The 20,485-nt window shown below is 42.4% G+C and overlaps 1 protein-coding gene across 8 annotated transcripts in view; it reads left to right on the top strand.

Moving 5' to 3' along the window:
- Nucleotides 1-20,485, top strand: part of PPFIBP1 (PPFIB scaffold protein 1) — a 160,235-nt gene that overhangs the window by 27,962 nt on the left and 111,788 nt on the right. For 2 of the 8 annotated variants that reach the window (XM_084811092.1, XM_084811090.1), the window contains exon 2: nt 9,139-9,185. The exons of the other annotated variants lie outside the window; for them this stretch is intronic. In XM_084811092.1, coding sequence (XP_084667218.1) covers nt 9,184-9,185 — 2 coding nt within the window. In that variant the 5' untranslated portion in view covers nt 9,139-9,183. The remainder of the gene's footprint in view (nt 1-9,138; nt 9,186-20,485) is intronic. 8 annotated transcript variants of the gene reach the window in all.

Here is a 20,485-nt window from a genome sequence, read left to right as displayed (position 1 = left end):
TTTCGTTTTTGAGAGGGAGGGAGAGAGAAAAGAGTAACCAGATGTGAAAGAGGATAACATTCCTTTATCTTCATGTAGAAGATACATATGGAAGAAATAGTGGGAAAATGTTTTGGTGAGTGCAGCTTTTTCACCCCCAAGCTGCACTTTCTCTTCAATATAATTTAAAATATAGGAGTTCTGCTGTCCTTTGCAACTGGGCATTCTAAAGCAGGGGTGGGGAACCTCAGTCCTGGAGGCCAAATCTGGCCTTCTGGGGTTCTCCAGATGGCCATGCCTTCTCCCCCCCCCCGACAGATTGTTTGATGGATTTCAGGATTTTGTGCGGTTTTCCCCCATTCTAAAAGGTTGAAGTGCCTCTCCCAAGGCTTAGTTACTGGCTTTAAGAGCTTAAATCTACAATATGCTGGTGTTTTAAATATTTTTTATTTTTGTAATTTTGGGCCCACCCCTTTGCCTCTGGACCCATTCACCACTGGAATGTGGCTTGTGAGAATTTCTCCAAAATTGAATTTGGCTCTCACTCTGAAAGAGGTTCACCACATCTGTTCTCAAGAGAAGATGAGAGAAATAGTAAATAAAAATAGAAGTGGGTCTCATTTTGCACTTTGGGGGGCACAGTGGGTCCTGGGTCTGCAAGGGTTGAGGTTTATTCATCTATGTGATGGAATCCATAGATATGATTGCACTTAAACATAGGAAAAGAAAAACTGGAAAGGAAACAGAGAGGTAACATTGAGGAAATCGTGTTATATACACTGGATGTATGGGCATGGTAGAAATGCGTATTTCCTGCGTGACCAATTGGAGTGCCTTGAGCACCTGTAAAACCAGTTAAAACCTGCCGATAAAAGAAAAAGCTGTGCTCGCACAGAACAGCAGATATGCCCAGGAGAGAACATAAATGATGTGTGTATGAGACTTCCCCAAATGGCTGTCCCACCAGACTTCTCCAGACTGGCTTGATGCCTGTTAGCATTCATCCTGTAATCAGTGTTGTAGATGTTTCGAGTGTGGATCTGTGCAAACTTGTTGTCACTTCAGTTTTAAAGCAAAATTGAGGACTGGTTGTACACAGGTAGACTTGTCAGTGTCTAGGTTATGGAAAGGTTGGGATGGGGCAGTGAGGAGGGAAGATGAGGCGCTCTGGAAGTACAAAGATGCTATCTGGCCAAGATTTTATTTTTTATTTTTAATTTGATATAACTGTCTATATTTTATAAAGAACTGTCTTGGTAGGACTGTGGCTGCATTAAGAATACTTGTTGTCCAGAGGTGTGCAACATTTTTCTTACAGATTATGAAACATTCTGGTCTGCAAACAGATCAAGCTGTCACCTGCTTGCATTTTTGTCATTTTTTTCTCTTTGCTAATTGCATGGAGCTTTTGTGGGGTAAGAAGTATGGGCTTGCTACTTTTTGTTTCTTTTTCAGTGTTGTAAGGGCAAGAGCTGTTTTCTTTTGCTGAGGACTGAATTGTCCTGAGTGTGTATATTTTTTAAATCAGCTATGAAAGGCAACTTATGAAAGAAGAATCAGTTTTCGATCTTGCGAAAATTAATGTGTTTCTTAGTTGAAGAACTGGGAGAGAACAGAACGGTGACTTACTATGATTTAGGAGGGTGAAATTAGATGTCTAGAAAGCATAGGGATTAAAAAAATATGTACCAGTCAATATTTATGCTTGAGTCTTTTTTGATTTCAAGCAATCCGTGCCTGCCATATTCTACACTGTTGGGTAGGGAAGTGTAAAGAGCAGATGTTACAAATAAACCATGAATGACTTAGTTGGAGAAAGCAGAGCTTGCCATTTTGAAGGGTTTCCTTATATGAAGTGTTAAACCTCTGGAGAATATTATCTAAATTTCCATGGTGATTTGTTTAGTGTAGAAACTATATTTACAGTTCTTATTTATCCTTGTAAGAAACCCACAAAGTAGGAAAACAAGAGAGTTCTGTAAAGTTGGCTAAGCAATGGTTTGTTCAGGGACCACCAACAGTGCAAACCTAGACACGTCTTTGAGCATGGGTTCTTGTGTACACAGCCAGTGCATGCAAAATGATGGCCAGGCCCACTGGGGTCCTTCATTGCCTTCTATGAGCTAAGTGTACATCACAGAATACACCAAATGCTTCCCTGTGGCCACATGCCATAGGGCAAGACTGTACGCCATCTTTTCAGCAACCTTTGTGTGCTTTTTATTGATCTTCTCATTGAAGTACTCTCTTTGATCCTTGGAACACTGAAGCACTGAAGGCTACTAGCCGACACTTCAAACATTAGGTAGTTGTTTTGGGAAAACATGTATAAATTGTATGTATGTAATGGCTTTATATGGCTTTCCTTTAATATCCATGGTAGACCACAAAAAAATAGAAATGAGTGCTTGATATTTCCTATAGGGTTATATTTCTCCTATTTTTTATTTTCCTTTCCTTTGAGAACGCAGTCTGGGTGGCTGTTTTATTTATTTCCTCTATTTAACAGGACAAGTGTAGCTTGCTTGAATTGGAATAAGGAGTGCTTTTCATTTGAAGATCCCATCTCTCCTTGCAGTAGCAAAATAATAACTTAAATATAGTTTAGCTAGACTAGAAGATGAAATGATGTGATCTAACGGCTATTCAAGGGGGCTAAAGAGACACACTGAGCTAATTTAGGATCTCTTATCTTCTTGCATCTTCCCTGACCTTTTGGTGTTTTAAAAATAATGCATCAGGCCACTCCCATGGTTCCTGTCGACAAAATACATTGGCATGTTTTTGTTTATCTTTTTCCATTCCTGTGCTGCTACGTTTTACATTTGGCACCACTGAGTGGCAGTGTGGTGAACTGGCTCCACCATACGTTCCAGATTTTTGTGGTCATCTGTCCTAACCGTGGGCAATTCCCTCAAGAACATAAGAGCTGTCCTGCTAGTTCAGCCAAAGGGTCCATCTTGTTCAGCATTCAGTTTCCATCAGCAGCCATCCTCATCCCTCCCGGAAGGCAACAGCCCTCTCTTGTTGTTTGTCCTAAGCATTTGTACTTTGCAGCATACCACCTCTGAATGTGGAGGGCCTGCTTAACTATCACAGCCCAATTTTCCTGAATTTTGCACCAGCTTCTAACAGTGGTCTTATTTACATGAACAACCCAGAAGAGAACCCTTGTTTTGTTGTTCGGTTGTGACCTATGGGTTGTTTGTGGTTAACAACCCACAATTAAACCATAGTGTTCACACATAATGACAACCCACGATTCAACCACAATCCATATTCAACTCATACTCTGGGCTGGCATTCTATGTGAACCAGGTATGTTTGTTGTTGGGTTGTGAACTCTGGGTTGTGGTTACTGTGAACCCAGAACTGTGGGTTGTTTCACCAGGCTACACAGGCAGCAGGCAAGAGTGGTTAAAAAAAACCCCCTTATGACAGTACTACATACTGCAGAGTCATTTGGGATACAGGGAGGGAGCAGGTGAAGGAGGAGGGAAACAAACAGCCCAGGGATTGAGAAAACAAATCACGGTTTGTCAAATCGTCTGCCAGACGAACCTTTGGTAGGGCAACAAACTGTGGGATAAATAAACCATGGGTTAACATTATATGCAAACCAGGTCAATAAGTCTGAACTGTGGAAGATCAGGAAGATCTGTGGAAGATCAGGTTCCAGTCAGAATGTGGGAGGTAAGACCTCATCAGTAAGAAGGAATTGTTGTAGCATGTCAGTCTTTCAAAATGTTACTCAAGCAGCATAAAACTATATAGAATATCATGACAAGTGTTAAAGCAACTCTGCTGTTCACATGTCACTCTTAGATTAGCTGCTTATGTTTAATCATTTCAAAAAGTTGGGTGACTCAAGGGAGTATCCTTTTGCCTTGAAATAGTAATATGGGAAGCGTTCTTTAGGCTTAGGGCATACGCTTGGTGCGGTCCTAAATAATGGGTCTCCTGTGCAAGATTGACAGTGCAGCTACCTCCTTATGTCACGATGCCACCACCAGCCGGAGTGGACTGTCCACATCTATCCAATAAGGTGTAGTTTTGTTTCCTGCGTGTAAACAGGATTTGCCCAGTCGGGGCTGCTTCACCATATCAACAGCTCTTTAAAAAGGCCATGTGAATCAGTTCTCAGTTTTATGTGAAGTTGGGACATAGTGGTTTTGGGGTAGTTGATGTCAAATCCTTAGCAATTAAATTGAATATGTAAGGGTTCAGCAGAATGCTGGACTATGTACACATTTTATCTGATCCCGTAAGGCAGTTCTTACGTTCTAAAAACCTGTGGACTAAGCTATTGCCACTACTGGAGAAATGTCTTCCTAATGTAATGTACTTAACCTCATTGGTTAACTTGGTATGTATGTGTGTTCTTATAGCCCCGATCCAGTACATAATTTTGTACCCTTAAGTCCTGTTGAAATGAACAGGGCTTAAGCAGGTTTAAATCTGTGTACTGGATTCTGGCCTGTGTCTTTAAGGAAAGTGTATGTATATTGCTCTGCTTTAAAAGAAATAAAGCCCCAACTGTTAATGAAGCTTGCTGGCTCTGTTTACCAACTATATATAAAGTTGTTTGCTGTGTTCATATTCATCCATTTGAGTTCCTTCAGTGCTGGTTGTCTGCTGATTTCCGTTCTTTTCCTTTTCTACCTTTGGAAGTAATGCAGCTGTAATACAGAGTACAGTTAATCTCTTATTGTCCACTGAGTCATTTCCTCTGGTTAGATTCACACCCTGAAACCACGGATTAGGTGCTGCCGTCTGTAGGTTCACTGTAGTCAATAGAATATAGCATGTCCCTCCAAGGAACAATGAAGTAGGGTAGTTGCTTCATTAGGTAGTGAACTTCATTCTGACTCAGTATTGAATCAGCCACCATGAAGATGTTAACAAGGCCGCTTGGAGCTTCAGGCACTAGGGTTTTTTGCCTGCCCGCCTAACAGTAGTAAATGACGTTGGCCATTTATGTGTGAATTCCGGGTTGTGAGTGAAAGTATTAGTGTAAAATACTCTGTTTGAATAGGGCACACTTTTGGCGTACAAAGAGAACAATACAAAAGCAGCGGTTATTGTGCTTAAAGCAGAGCTACCAGAAGGAAACAGAAATTGAGGGCTGATTAAACATAATTCCGTCCAAAGAACCAGTTGGGTATCTCAGAATACACCTCCGAGGGAAAATATTGGTTTTAAACAGTTATGAAGTCTAAATCGAGAAGATCAGATTGGATAAATCTTTATAGATATGGATATATCTTAAAAAATATCGTACTTAAGGAGAATTAAGGAAATACATGAATTTAGGGGTGGTGTGACAGTATGTGCTGGGGGGTGGGTACAGCGACTGCCTGCCTCTCCCAGTCCAAAATAGATTCCCACTGATCCCCCCTCCCCATAAGCAAGTCACTTATTGTGTGTAGCATTTGCCACTTGGTACTGTGTTTTCTGTCCGCTGTGGCTTGGAATCGTCTTGGCTTCTTAGGTGAATACTGAGCATGTGCAGAGTCTGCACATGTTTAGAACATTCCCTCATTCACACTTAGTCAGCTGTGGGAGCGAGGGAGATAGGGCATGGGTGGGGAATGCTCTGCCTGCCTCCCAAATATTGGTATTAACAGTTCTTCTGTGGCTGAATTAGCTTTTATTTTTTGGAAAATGGGCATCCTGCAGGGCACCCTTAGCCAACAGGACTCTGATGTGTGTGTGTGTTTAAACAAAAAAACACTTTGCACCTGCGCAGACATCTTCCTTTCAGTTCCATTGAGGCTGGTGAGGGCAAGAAGAGGCACTGCATCATTGGCATCTGATCCTTTGTTTTACCTATGAGGAACAGCAGCAGCAAGAAAGAAAATAAGTGACTGGCTGAGTGTGCGTGTAAAATAGAGTGAGCCTGTTTGCATGGTGAAAAGTGGCCACCGTTCATGGGACGGGGAGGCTTCAGGTGCTAGATAGAGAGCTATCTGCAGAGAGTCTGTCTCTCTCTTTCCCTCTCCTTTCTCTCACCAGATATTTGGTGCCAAGCCCCAATCAAGTCCCTTTGCACCAAAAAAGTTCATGGAAAGGAGTTTGTTTTGGATGCTCTCCAAACTTGCTGCTCATGCTTACTCCTAAATAATCCAGTCCTCCTTACCTCTGAGCAGACTTGCATAAATTGGATTTTTGCTGGTTTCTACTGTTACTTCTGAATAGGCATGCAAAGGGGTAGTTTTGGGGATGTTCTGTGGATGTGAAACAGGGTGGATGTTGCACGCTCTCAGATGCTCCACTTCCTCTTTCTGTGGTATGGCTTCTGGTGGTGGGGATTCAAAAGACTGCTTTTTTGTGTTACTATCCGCCTACAGTCACCTCCAACCCACCTGTGATGACCTTGCCTCCACCGCCCCAGGGCCAGTGAGCACCAGCCACCACTGCATAAATTTAAACTTTCTGTATTCTACCAAATTATGTAGCATTCCTAAGCTAGAGTGAAAGCTTTACTATGGGTGGGTGAAGCTTTGCAAAGGAAGGGCAGGACTACATAGGTATGAGCAGGCTGCTTCATATTTTTTAAACGGAAATTTTCTCTATGAGTAAAACTAGCTCCGCTTTGAGGCTTCTGATCTCCTAATAACGGAGGCCAGACATCTTCATGACTACACATCAAGTGTAATTATTTTCCCAGCTTTTAAGATAAAGGTGTGGTTATTAAACGTAGCTCCAGCATGGGTAATTACAATGCACTTTGTTTATCAGGAATCCCAAGCTTTATGGCCTTTGGGTTCCTGTAAAATTGCCCATTCATGGGCAAGGTCCTTGAGTGAGTGGTTGCCAACCAGCTCCAGGCACTCTTGGGTGAGACCGATTATCTGGATCCATTTCAGTTGGGGTTCAAGCCAGGTTTTGGCACAGAAACAGCCTTGGTTGCCCTGTATGATGACCTATGTTGGGAGAAAGACAGGGGGAGTGTGACCCTGTTGATTCCCCTTGATCTCTCGTGGCTTTCGATACCATCGACAATGGTATTCTTCTGGGATGGCTGTCTGAGCTGGGTGTGGGAGGCACTGCATTGCAGTGGTTTCACTCCTACTTGGAAGGTCAGCTCCAGAAGGTGATGCTTGGGGAACGCTGCTCGGCCCCGTGGATTCTCCAATATGGGGTTCCGCAGGGGTCGGTTTTGTCCCCCATGTTCTTCAACATCTACATGAAACCATTGAGTGTGGGCATCCAGAGTTTTGGAGTGCAGTGTCATCAGTATGCTGATGACATGCAGCTCTATTTCTCCTTTTCATCTTCTTCAGGTGAGGCTGTGGATGCGCTGAATCAGTGTCTGTCTGCAATAATAGACTGGATGAGGGCTGATAAACTGAAACTCAATCCAGACAAGACTGAGATGCTGTTGGTGGGTGGTTCTGCTGACTGGATGGAGGGTGTTCAACCTGTTATCAGGAGCGCCCTAGCTGCCTCTTAAAGTCCCCTCCAATAGCCATCTCAAGACACAGACGAAAGGGATTCTTTCCAAGGCTTTATTCCATTACAACTTAATGACTCTTTCAGATGCTAATTTCCAGCAACTAAGCAAGGAATTGCATTGGGGTAGTAGCAGAGTTGCCTAAGCTCCAGGTAAGGCAGTTGGTCCCCTTTTGAAGGAGTAGCGTGGAAAACCCTGAACTTATGGACTATGGAGAGGTCCTCCCTCTTACCTGTGGGTCCTCGGGACGTGACCGTTGTTGTAGCGCCAAGCGGGCACAGCGCCTCCTCTCGGCGCCCTCCATTTGGCGCCTCTCCCTGTGTCGGCGTTGAGCGTCCACCAACATCCCATCCCCCGCTCTTTCACTGCCAGGGTCACTATCTCTCTCAGGAATGCAGGCAGGAGGAATCTCTCCCTGCAGCTGCGCTTCTGAAAGATGAGCGGGCTCCTCTCCCATAGGTAGTTGCTCTTCCTCAGAATCAGAACTGCTTTGGGGCTCTATGGGCTCAGTTTCCACCCTGACACCTGTTCTGGATGGGGTTGTAACCCCCCAGAAGTAGCAGGTCCATAGCTTGGGGGTTCTGCTAGAACCATCTTTGTCACTTGAGGCTCAGGTGGCCTCAGTGGCATGTACCAGCTTTGGTTGGTGACCCAGCTATGCCCCTATCTAGACAGGAATAACCTGGCTTCAGTTGTCTATGCTCTGGTAATCTCCAAGTTATAGTACTGCAATGCACTCTACGTGGGGCTGCCTTTGAAGATGGTTTGGAAGCTTTAGCTCGTGCAAAATGCAGCGGCCAGATTGTTAACAGGGACCAGAAGGTTTGAACATATAAGGCCAATTCTGGCCCGCTTGCACTGGCTGCCTATATGCTTCTGAGCTCAATTCATGGTGCTGGTTTTAACCTATAAAGCCCTAATTAACCTAACCTATAAAGATCTTGGGACCGCAATACCTTATGGCACGCCTCTCCTGAAATGAACCTACCCATACGCTACATTCAGCATCTAAGGCTCTCCTCCGTATGCCTCCTCCAAGGGAAGCTTGGAAGGCAGCAATGAGGGAGAGGGCCTTCTCAGTGGTGGCCCCCCATCTGTGGAACAAGCTCCCTGATGAGGTCTGCCTGGCGCTAACATTATTATCTTTTTTGGCACCAGGTTAAGACCTTTCTCTTTTCCCAGGCGTTTGGCAGCACATGATGAGTTTTAGTTGGTCCTGGATGTGTCTTTAGTTATGTCTGATAGTTCAATGTTGTTTTTAGTTATATGTTTGTGTATATTGTTTGTGTGCTTTTATGTCCTGTTTTGTAAATGGTTTTTAAACTTTTTATATTGTATTTAATGTTTTAACTTTTGTAAACCGCCCAGAGAGCTTCGACTATGGGGTGGTATAGAAATGCAATAAATAACAACAACAACAATAGGGATTCTTTTTTGGGGGGTGTGCATTTAAAACCGCACATTGTACTCAATGAGCTGTCCGTATTCAGATAACTTTAAATATTTTCATTTACACCAGTATGCATGATGTAATCATTCATTTCATTTATATGTCGGTATAAAATATGAGAGCCTCATACAGTTGTTCTGTCTTAGTCATTGAATGCTTTTACAATTTCATAGCAAATTCAGCTGAGGGTCAAACTACATGTTATGTTAATTGCATAGTGTCTAACTGATCCCTCTCTTTGCTTTGACCCCAGTTGTTTGCTACCTGAAATCCCCCCCCCCCCAACGGGAAGCAAAAAATGTAAGTAAAAATTTCCGAATTACTCCTCCACTGCCATGCTGGAGATAGAGAAAGTGTGGGGGGGGGGGCAGGAAGGAGTGCACAAGCCCCAAACATATTGCAGTTTGTTCTCATCGCAGTGAACTATGGTTTAGCGAAGTTATTGTCCATATTACCTGACTGGGTCAGGATGTTCTCATGTTTCTGAAGTGTAATATAATACTTATTTTCTGCCTAGGAATTGTTCCTAGCTTCTCGAAACAGCCAGACAAAAGGGCGGCGATCAGACTTTGTAAACATCTGGAATAAATTATGTTTGCTTCCAAACAGAAGAAGAGTCCTGCTGGGTCAGACCAAAGGCCTATCTAGTCCAACATCCTGTTTTCCGACAGTGGCCAACCTGATGCCTATGGGAAGCCCACAAGTAGGACATAAGGGCCAAAGGCCTCTTGCACTGTTGTTATCCATTAACTGGCATTGAGAGGCATTGCTGCCTCTGATCCTGGAAAGAAGCTCCTGGGCCTTGAGAGCAAAGGAGCTTTGCGTTCCCTGAGCTTGTGAAAGCTCCTTGACTAAGCTGAGCTAAAATGTGAGTCCTTTTTTATATAGGGACTCAAAGGCCTCCCCAAGTCCATGTGACTGTAGGTAGGCCTGTAAACAATTACATAGCCTGAGGCATACTTTAGAGCAGGAGTGGGTAACTTGTGGTCCTCCAGATGTTTTGGCCTACAGCTCCTATCAGCCTTAGTCAGCACAGTCAATGGTGAGGGATGGTGAGAGTTATAGGCCAAAACATGGAGGGCCACAAGATGCCCATCCCTGCCTTAGGGTATTCAAACGGACTGTGCCCAGACTTTAGTTCAGTTGCGTCAGGAGTTTCCTGAACTTGGTTAGACAAGAAGAGCTTCTGTGACCGGAGTCCAGTGGGTTAACTTGATGACTGAATAGTTCCCTGAAATATCAGCCTGTAAGGGCTTTGCTCAGCTTTGAGAAGTCTACAGGAAAACACTCTTGCTTTTTGTGTGATCTGCTTAGTTCCTTACTGAAAGGTTCTCCCTTATTGAACATTGAACTTACTAAAATTGGATCTAGTTTTGTGCTGCCAATGCTGATGGGACCTTGGTTTGGTTTGGGTTTCAGTGCAAACTATGTATATGCCATTTCCATGTGTATTCCTATGTGCAAGCGAAAAAGTATGGTTTCAGGCAGGCCTCTGTCACTCACCTGATACGCTCTATTCAGGGATGTGTTATTTTTAACACCTTGACAAGCAGAACTAATTGCTTCTGACTGGCTGCTAAAAGTGTAGACTTTAAATATCACACTGTTTAGTATTACAATCTGGAACATATTTGAAGAGCTACAGTATTTAAAGTAGGTATTAAGTTCTTAATAGTATTTTATATCTGGGAATTTACATTATATTTTATTGCATGAAGAGCCTCAAGATGTTAATGCAGGAAGACAAGGTGTTATGTGGCATTTTTGTGTTTTAAAGGGGAATCATTTTTTCTGGCCAGTGGAGTAGTAATCAAGCTCTTAAGGCATATACACAATAAAGACTTAGGCTGGTCTTTCCCTATCTTCAGAAAATCTTAGGAATTGTTATTCTCGGCTGGGAGGGGTGCTGGCTTGCCTATCTGCTCCAATCTGAGCCATTTCTCAACACAGGGTAGTATCCAACATTAATTCTGCGTAGACTAGACCCACTGAGATGAATGGGACTCAAATTAATCATGGCTAACTTAAGTCTCATTCATTTCAGTGGGTCTACTCTATGTAGGACTAACATTGGATGCTCCCCACAGAGCCCTGGAAATTACGCACGCCCCAAATCTTGGGAGCACTGCAATGTGGAAAGCTCCCCAGGATGCAACTGAACTGGGTGGAAAGCAGAGTTGGGCAGAAGAAATCTGCTCTCTAGATGCTACAGCGAGGGCGAAATAGCCAAGAGTTAAATTGGTCTGAAACTGATATTTTGTAGGCATGTCCTTAGGTTTTACCCTAGCTTTTTACAATGACGGAGGGTAAAAATTACCCCTGCTACTCACAGTATTAAATCAACTGGTTTTACTGCAATTACAAAACTACTATGGTCAGATGAGAATGCATTATTGCAGAATCATTTACTATGATAAATACCACATTCAACAAGATGTATTATATTTGTCTAAAGGTAGCCTACAGATACACAGAAGTATTATATTTCTCCACCCCAATACCTTCTGAGTTTAACTCAATGGCATTTGTTCTGCTTCCAAACTCTTTCCGTATACAAACGGGGACAGTAATCTTTCCCCTCGATTCTCCTTATTGGACGAGAACTGATGTGGCTTATAGTATGAGCTAAGAATTCCTTGATTCAGACCTCACCTTGGCCACGAGCCCAGTAAATGGCCATAGGATAGCCACTATTCTCTCAACCTTAGCTCCCCATCTGCAATATGAAGATTAAAGTACCATCTGGAGTTTTATATCAGGCTTTCTCAAAAGTGACCACTGGTGGCCTTCTGATTCAGCCACTAAGGACCCCCTTTTTCATGGACTTGTATATGATATGACCATACCATTATTGTACCTAAAGCCTCCCTGAGTCCAAATTGAAATTGCTGCTATACAGGGTGCTATAACGAACAACTGAGAGAAATTATGCAGAGTACTTTGAACACTTGTTATGTGTTACATAAATGCTAAACAGTAGTATTGGGAAGCATTGCTCATCAGATATCAGATGCAGTTGTCTTTGCTTCCAGCATGATACCATTGCTTAGTAGAAGTAAGAAATTGTGCTGATTTTTCTTTTCTTTACATGAATATTATCTTTAGGTATGCATGCCTTATCCAAGGAGGAACACACATTATAATGTAATTTTGACATTAAAACCAATTTGCCCTTTCCGCATGCAAATGGTAATCCAGTAAAACATGGCATCATTATCTATTATAGCCTTCCCCAGCCTGGTGCACTCCAGATGTTTTGGACTACAACTCCCAGCATCTCTGACCATTAGCCAAGTTGGCTGGGGTTGATGGCAGTTGGCAGTCTGAATTATTTGGAGGGCACTAGGTTGGGGAAGGCGGATCTGTTATATGGGGCCAACAGAACTGATTGGTAGCAACATCGTTCTTGAGATGTACATTTGTTCCAGGTGACTAATGGCACAGCCAGAGTGTCCAGGTTCATTAGTTTTTATCCTATGCTATTTAAAAGCCTTGTCCTGGAAGCACATGCTATTCTCATGACCTAATTATAGGTTGCTCCTCTACTTCTCCATCAGACATGAAAATTAAATAGTGTAACAACTGAGTTTGCAGATAAGAGTACATCTTTGGTCATCCCCCCCGCCCCCCGTTCTCTCCACCAATGAGAACCATTGATGCAAGATACAGTGACTTCTCTTTTAAAAAATAACAGGCCGAGACTAGTCCACTTCTTCTTCAAACTGCATGTATGGTGGTATTGATCATATATGACACTATTAATTGTGCTCTTTAGAAATATACTGGCATCAAAAAACAATTATAAATAATTATGTCATTTCTTCAGCACTTCGCTGTGGTTGTATCATTTGTGCCCAAAGTTAATATCCCAGCATTGTGAAAGAGGTCACCCAAAGAAGGGTACGATAATAATTTTTTGACACCATTGGATTTGCAGAGGGCACAATCATGCCTAAGATAAGCAGTTTTAAAGTCTGCTTGATTTCCCTGAGTGAGTTAAATATATGCTTAAATCTCTCCCACTGAAACCAGAAGGATTTTAAAGTATTTCACTATGCTTGGCTCATTCATGCCCAAAGACTATATACCAGTATGTCAATGAAGGTCATTCAAAGAACAGCACTATCCTTTTATGATATGATAAATAAGGAATTAAATGTGATTAAAAGCAATAAATATACTGGTTGATTTGTTACGTTAAGATAAATTATGAATGTTTAAACAATCAGACAGACAGAAATCTTTATTTGGCTAGAGGGAGTAGACTTATAAATTTAATGACAGGGCATTATAATATTTAACATATACTAAGAATGCAAACCAATTTAAAACCACATAAGAAACATTAAGAACCCCGCTGAATCAGTCCAGAGGCCTATCTTGTCTGGCATTCTGTTTCCCATAGTGGCCAACCAGATGCCAATGGGAAGTCCACAGAAGGACATGAGGGCAATACCGGAACAGGTATTCAGTGGCATATTGTTTTTGGCGCCTCCTGAATCATAGAATCATAGGGGTGGAAGGGGCCTACAAGACCATGAAGTCCAACCCCCTGCTCAGTGCAGGAAGCCTGATTCCCATGCAGTCTGCCATCCAGGTACTAACCAGGGCTTCTGAGATCAGACAGGGGCGCATCCAGCCCTTTGCTGGTTCAAGAGGCCTTCCGTAAATGACCAGCTGCGGTTTATTAAGTTCAGAATCTGTTCTTTTAAAAGGTTTTAACTGTTTTAATTATGGGGTTTTATTCTTTTATCTTGTCCACTGCTCTGAAATCTTTGATGTAGAGCAGTATATAAATATTGTACATAAATAAATAAATATTGCCTCTGGTCCTGGAGGTAGCATATAGCTACCATTGATAGCCTCATCCTTCATGAATTGGTCTAAATACCTTTGAAAGTCATTTAGGTTTGTGGCCATCATTGTACCTTGTGATAGCAAATTCTATAGTTTATGCACTGTGTGTGAAGAAGTACTTCCTTTTGTCTGTCTTGAACTTCCTGCCATTCAGTGTCATTAGATGACCCCAGGTTCTGGTATTACATAAGGGGGAGAAAAACGTATTTCTCCACAACTTGCATAATTTTATACACCTGTATTATGTCCACCCCTTATTTGCCCTTTTTTTCCAAACTAAAAAGCTCCAGGCATTCTAAACTTTCCATGCAGGCAATTTCATAGAATTATATCATAGAATCATAGGGCTGGAAGGTCCAGTCCACTCATAATTGTTGTTGGCTTTGTCTAGTTCTGCAATATTCTCTTTGTGATGCAGCTACCAGAAGTGTACATAGGCCTGGCTTGTCTCAAAATGTTCCTCGGTGCCTGACAATTCCAAATGACAGGTTACCGATACCATTTTATGTCGGCTAACCAAAACGAGCAAATCCAGAAATGCAGGGTAGTATGAAAAAGGTCAGGGGCTGGTTGTGAAGCATTTAATTTTTGCCTTTTGGTATAATTGCCTCTTTGTAAACTGAATAGTATGGTTGGCTGGTACAGATGATTCATTCAGCATTTTTTATTCTTTTCCCTGTATGTACTTGCACGTCGTCTCTCTCCTCCATCTGAAATAAAAACAAAAAGGCTGGTTTGGACAGTTTCAGACAATGAGAAACCTACTGAAATGCAGATTCTTAAAAATGTGGGTGAATTCAGACAACATGTTCACCATACATCTGCTGCTGTGGAGGCTCTACTTCTCCTTACTACTTAACAGGATGATATAGATGACCGGCTTTCTAAGTAGTTTCATGTAGGGCTGTGCTGAATTTTTGCCCTAAATATTTCTGGGAAGAGAAATGTGCTTTCGGGGGCAGAGGGATTCCCCAAATCCACCTTTCTTTCGGGAGGGATGTAATGAAATTGCTGCAGAGCAGCAAGGCAGGAAACTTGGCTTCAGTTGTTTCAGCAACACAGAAATGCCTTCTGTCTGTATCCACCCTGTGAAAGAGCCTGCTGCACATGTCTGGAAAATGGTGAGCATTTTCCTCCTTCAGATTCTGATATTTTCCATTTGTGTATGCATGTGCTAGTATACGAGGTTTCAGAGGAAATTGGAACCTGTTACGTGGTCTGTCTGCCCCGCTCTCAACCTGGCTGCAGGATGTGAGTGGGATAGGCAGTAAAATGAATAGCAGAGGGGAAGGCAAGGTATGGAAGAGTAGTTCTTGGCTCACTGAGCTTTTTGACAATAAAAACTGTACGGCAGTTGAACCAATTACCTAGAGAGGTAGCGGGCTGTTCTACACTGGAGATCTTTAGGCAGAGACTGGCCAGCTATCTGCTGAAGGTGCTATTACCTCTAGATTTCCTACATCGAGCAGGGGGTTGGACTAGATGGTCTAAAAATTCCCCTCTAACTGCATGGTACCTTGGACATAGATTGTTTTGAAGCAGGATTTGGGCCTGTCTCCTGCTTCCCAGCATGCCAACCTAGTCAAAGCTCACTTCATGTAATTGGATGCATTGAAATTTAACTCTCGCCCTTCAGCTAACTTTGAGGCTGAGCTTAGAAAGATAAACCAGCCACTTTGCGCATGCTAGTTTAAAACTGCGGAGGGGCAGCAACCTTATCTGGACCTAGGGTCTTAAAGAAAGTTTGGGAATTCTTCTTCTGGTAACCTGTTTTCTATAATATCTGTATGGAAATACAATATACCAGGGATCCCAGTCTGTAGCATAAGAACAATAGTGGAAGTCTTATTTGAATCAAATGGAAATCTATTAAGTACAACACGGTGACTATTTTGCTTCTTCCCTTTGTACATGATTTCCTTTTAGCCCTTTATGCAATTATATGTTAGAACTTCCAAGTTTCACCTTTATTGTGCGTTGCTTGGTTTTTGTGGTCTTGTTTCTTGGGACCTGTTCTTTGTCAAGCTTTCTTGAAGAATACTTTCTCAAGGCAGGTTCTTAAACTTTTTTATATAGATCAAGTTGCCCTAAACTGCTGCATAGTTTTGGTGAATAACAGCACTGTCTGATCTTTCATCACGAATAGTCTGTTTTCTTCCCTCCCGTCTCTTGTTGTATTTCTCCTCTCATTGACATTTCGGATAGATGGTCAGCATCCCTATTTCATAATGCATAATCCCTCAATAGGGTATTTGGTGTTTGCCAAGAGGTGCTGCATGCAACCCCTGAATAGGAGTTATAAACTGATACATATCTCTTTCACATAAAAAAACAACAAAGATAGCCATGCTAGTCCATGAGAAAATAAGTAAATCTAAAACTCACAGTTGGGCAATACTTCTATTATGATCACTCAGAATTCCACAAAAATGTGCAAGCTTTTATGTTATCCAGAACTCCTCTTCAGGCTAGATGGTACAAAAAGCAGGGTGTGGAGGAAAAAGCAGAAGTCCAAAAATTTGGCCAGATGTGGTGGCCATGAGGTCTGCAGTTTATTTATTTATTCATTTCATTTCTATACCGCCCAATGCCGAAGCTCTCTGGGCAGTTCACAAAAATTAAAACCACAATGTGCAGCATAAAAAAATATAAAATATAAAAGCTTAAAACCACAAAATAACAGTATGACCAGAATAAAACCTAGCAGCAATGCAGAGATTTAAAAGGCAGATTTAAAACACCAGAGCTAAAACATTAAGCTAAAATGCCACAATACTGGGAGAATAAAAAGGTCTTCACCTGGCGCCAGAAGAACAACAACATAGGCGCTAGACGAACCTCTCTAGGGAGTTCATTCCACAGCCGGGAGGCCACAGCAGAAAAGGCCCTCCACCTGGTAGCCACCAGCCTCACTTCCTTTGGCGGGGGCTCCCAGAGAAGGACCCCTGAGGATGATTTTCGGGTCTGGCCAGGCACATAAGGGAGCAGATGATTCTTCAGATAACCTGGTCCCAAGCCGTTAAGGGCTTTGCATGTTAATACCAGCACTTTGAATCGGGCCTGGAAATGGACTGGCAGCCAGCGCAGCTGGAAAAGTATTGGTGTAATGTGATTTCATTGGCCAGTCCCTGTTAACAATCTTGCTGCCCTATTTTGGACCAGCTGAAGTTTCCGGACCGTTTTCAAAGGCAGCCCCACGTATAACGCATTGCAGTAATTCAGACTAGAAGTTACCAGAGCATGAATAACTGTAGCTAGGCGATCTGTCCAGATAAGGTCATAGTTGGTATATCAAACTAAGCTGATAAAAGGTGCTCTGTGCCACTGAGTTCACCGGTGCCTCAAGTGACAGTTCTGGATCCAAGAACACCCCCTAAACTACGAACCTGATCCTTTAGGGGGAGTGCAACCCCTTCCATTTTAGTTAGGCCCAGTCTCAAAATGGATGTTGCAGACTGAATGAATTAGTCAGCAGTAGGTGTTGCAGGTATCAGGTTTAATTGAGTACCTCCTGAGGGTGAACGTTGGTAAATGAGCAAACAAGATTTCTCACTCAGATTGATCTAGGACAAGAGGGCTAGGGATTTAATGTTCATAGGATTGTCACATTATTGCCTATGCATAACTATATTTAGTGTAGACAAAATATGTAATGGAATTTCACTATTATACCATACATAACCCAGATTTTACAACCCAACAACAAAGCATGGCTTCTCTTCCTCAGTTGTTCATGGTTAACAGCCTATAGTTAAATCATAGTGCAGGGTCTGCATGTAATGACAACCTGCAATTCAGCAACAACCCACAATTAGACAACCCATACCCTGGGTTTTTACGTGTGAACCAGGCCGTAGTGTTGCTGTTTCTACACAGCTTGGAAGCTTTACCATTCAGTCATTTGAACATGGCTACATGAAAGGGTACATGTTATAAAGTCTTGCTGGTTGGAGCAACAATGGTGATACCTTCTCTGCCTCTCTTTAGTGAGAGAATCTCTGATAAATGACTCATTGTGTGGTAAACGGTTTCTGGATTGTGTCACTTCAGATTGCAGGCAGTTGATTGTATGATTGGATTCCTGCATTGAGCAGGGAGTTGACCTTGATGGCCTTGTAGGCCCCTCCCAACCCTACTATTCTGTGATTCTACGACTTGGATTCCTGCATTGAGCAGGGGGTTGGACTCGATGGTCTTGTAGGCCCCTTCCAACCCTACTATTCTATGATTCTATGAATTGCTTTTCCTCTTAAATGCAACTGAAACAAACAACCTTGCCTATGGATGACTAGGCAACAGCAAAGGAGAGTTCTAGCCTAGGGAGATTTTTAAACAGTGGAAAAGCTTTCAGTCATGCAATTACCCAACTGCAGTCTGAAGTGGCACAGTCCAGGAGCAATTTTACCATGTGATGAGCAGTTTATCTCTGGATAGCCTCTACCCTTATGTTGTTGTTGTTCAGTCGTTCAGTCGTGTCCGACTCTTCGTGACCCCATGGACCATAGCGAAATATAAAAAATACCACAAATGGGTCTTATCTTCTAAGCCTTACTATTTAATTGTAAATGTCACCAGTGGTTACTAATAACCAATCATATTTTAAAGTGATTCAGTGTTGTGTTGCATCATAGAACTTTCTACTCCCTTTTTCCTAATTGTGGAAAAAAAGATGAATAGCTGAGCGGGTTGAATATGCTTTTCTTCCTGTGAATGAAAGCAGTGTTTAACGTGAGCTCTGCAACATTCTGAAGTAGCCAAGTCTATTGAGGCTAGAGGCAAAAATCCAGGATATTCATATAGAAAAGATACTTAACTGTTTTAAATTGTTGGTTTGTACAAATGAGTAGAATAACACTGCATTATTCTGTGAGACCTTTTCCCAGTTTAGCTCCATAACTAATGTTCCATTCTTTGCATGCTATTAGAAGAGTGTCTGTTGACTAAAATAGGGCTGCTGTTTTGGGCAGACTGTAGGACAGTGGCAGAAGATGCATGCAGAAGATCTGAGGGTTAATCCCTGGCATCTCCAGCCAGTTGATCTCTGGCAGCCCCCTTCCCCAGAGCCCAATTCCATGCATGTCCACTTGAAAGTAAGGCCTATTGAGTTCAATCAAACTCCCAAAGCCTTAGAGAGCCACTGCAGCCCCAGAAGTCTCCCAACGTTTTGAACTTCAGCTCCCTTCAATCTCAGACAGCATGGCCAATGGTCAGGTATAATGGGAGTTGTGATCCAAAACATCTGGAGGGTACCATGTTGAGGAAGGCTGTATGGTTTCACTTTGTCAAAGAATTTTCACGTGTTCAAAAATGAAGCTTTGTAGTGAAATTGGGAAGTCCTATTGCTTCAGCAAATGCCTTGCTTGTCTATTTTAAAAAATAAAGCTTTCATTGGAAGCTTGGAAGAGATCATGAGGATATATAGAAACTTTAGCATGCACATGGCCTCTGATAACAATTTGGACTAGACTTTGCTATTTGAAGACTCTGAGAACCCTGCTGGATCAGACCAAGGTTTCATTTAGTCGACTGACTAGACTCCAGCCCGCTCTGTTTCTAATAGTGTCCAGCTGGGTGTCTCTGGAGGCTCCTTCACACTGAGCTTTTATCCTGAGATTGAGATGGCTCCTTCACGGAAGTTTGTGGGCTCCTTACACGACGCTGTGATCATTCAAGGCGTCTCCTGCACTAAATGTTCCATTTTTAAATAGACTGCAGATAATGAGCTATCAAATTACCCTGTTGTGTTCCGCTTCAGTTTCCTCCGTGAAAAGAGTAAAAGCGGCAAGAAGAGGAGCGAGATCAACAAAAGATAATGGAAGACTCAGATATGGGAGAAGGAGAGGGAAGGAGAAAAGGAAGCACGTGAAAAAGGGAGTCGTTGTGATCCTGAATTTAAAACGGAAGCAGAAAGCCCTGTTTTAAATGCAGGATTTTAGGCTGGTGGAGAGATGCTCTGGGAAGCTCACAAACTTTAGCCTCACCATCTAGTACACGTGGAGACTCCATTTGCTAATAACTACCGACAGAGCTATCCTCCATGAATTTGTCTAATCCTTTAGAAAATCATATCTGTTGGTTTCATATGGGCCATATCAGTAGTGTCTTCATATCCAAAAATGAAAATAATGCCTGCGCATTGCTGTATTCTTGTAGGATAGCTGTTTCTTCTCTTGACTGTGACAGATGCATGTCTTTGTGTGTTCGCACAAGATTTTTCCTGGCAGCAAAACTCCGTTTCGGTGATATGAGGATCCCTGCCCCCGCCCCAGACCTTCAGTGCATAACCCCATAAAGTACTTATGGCCAGCACCAGTGTCTTTTGCTAGACAATGATTGTGTACCATTCTGTTGTTAATGTTCTACTCAGTAGAAGAAAAAAAATGCTCTCTATTTATGATCCCCCGCCCCCCAGGCATTCAAAGTAGAGTGTGAGAGAAGATATTTAATCACTGACTAATAGTATTTGCCACCTGCCTGGCAATTTCCATCTTCAAAATGCTCAGCCACCATTAAGTAATTAATCACAACAACTAAATTGCATAGTAGTAAGTTCTGACTGAGCAGAAATGTTAACTGATTTGCCTATGGAATAGGAGGGACTCAACAGGGCTACCAGATGACAATCATTATTGACTCTACGTTTCCCACTTGTAATACCATATCCTTTTCATTTGTAAACATTTTCTGCTAATTTAATTTGCATTGCTTGTGATGAAAGTCAGATTTAAATTCACAACAACAGC

This window comes from Heloderma suspectum, chromosome 7 (genome assembly GCF_057233095.1).
Source record: "Heloderma suspectum isolate Gila_16-S chromosome 7, 16-S_ref, whole genome shotgun sequence".
Taxonomy (NCBI): Eukaryota; Metazoa; Chordata; class Lepidosauria; order Squamata; family Helodermatidae; genus Heloderma; species Heloderma suspectum.
This window is presented reverse-complemented; position numbering and strand designations above follow the sequence as displayed.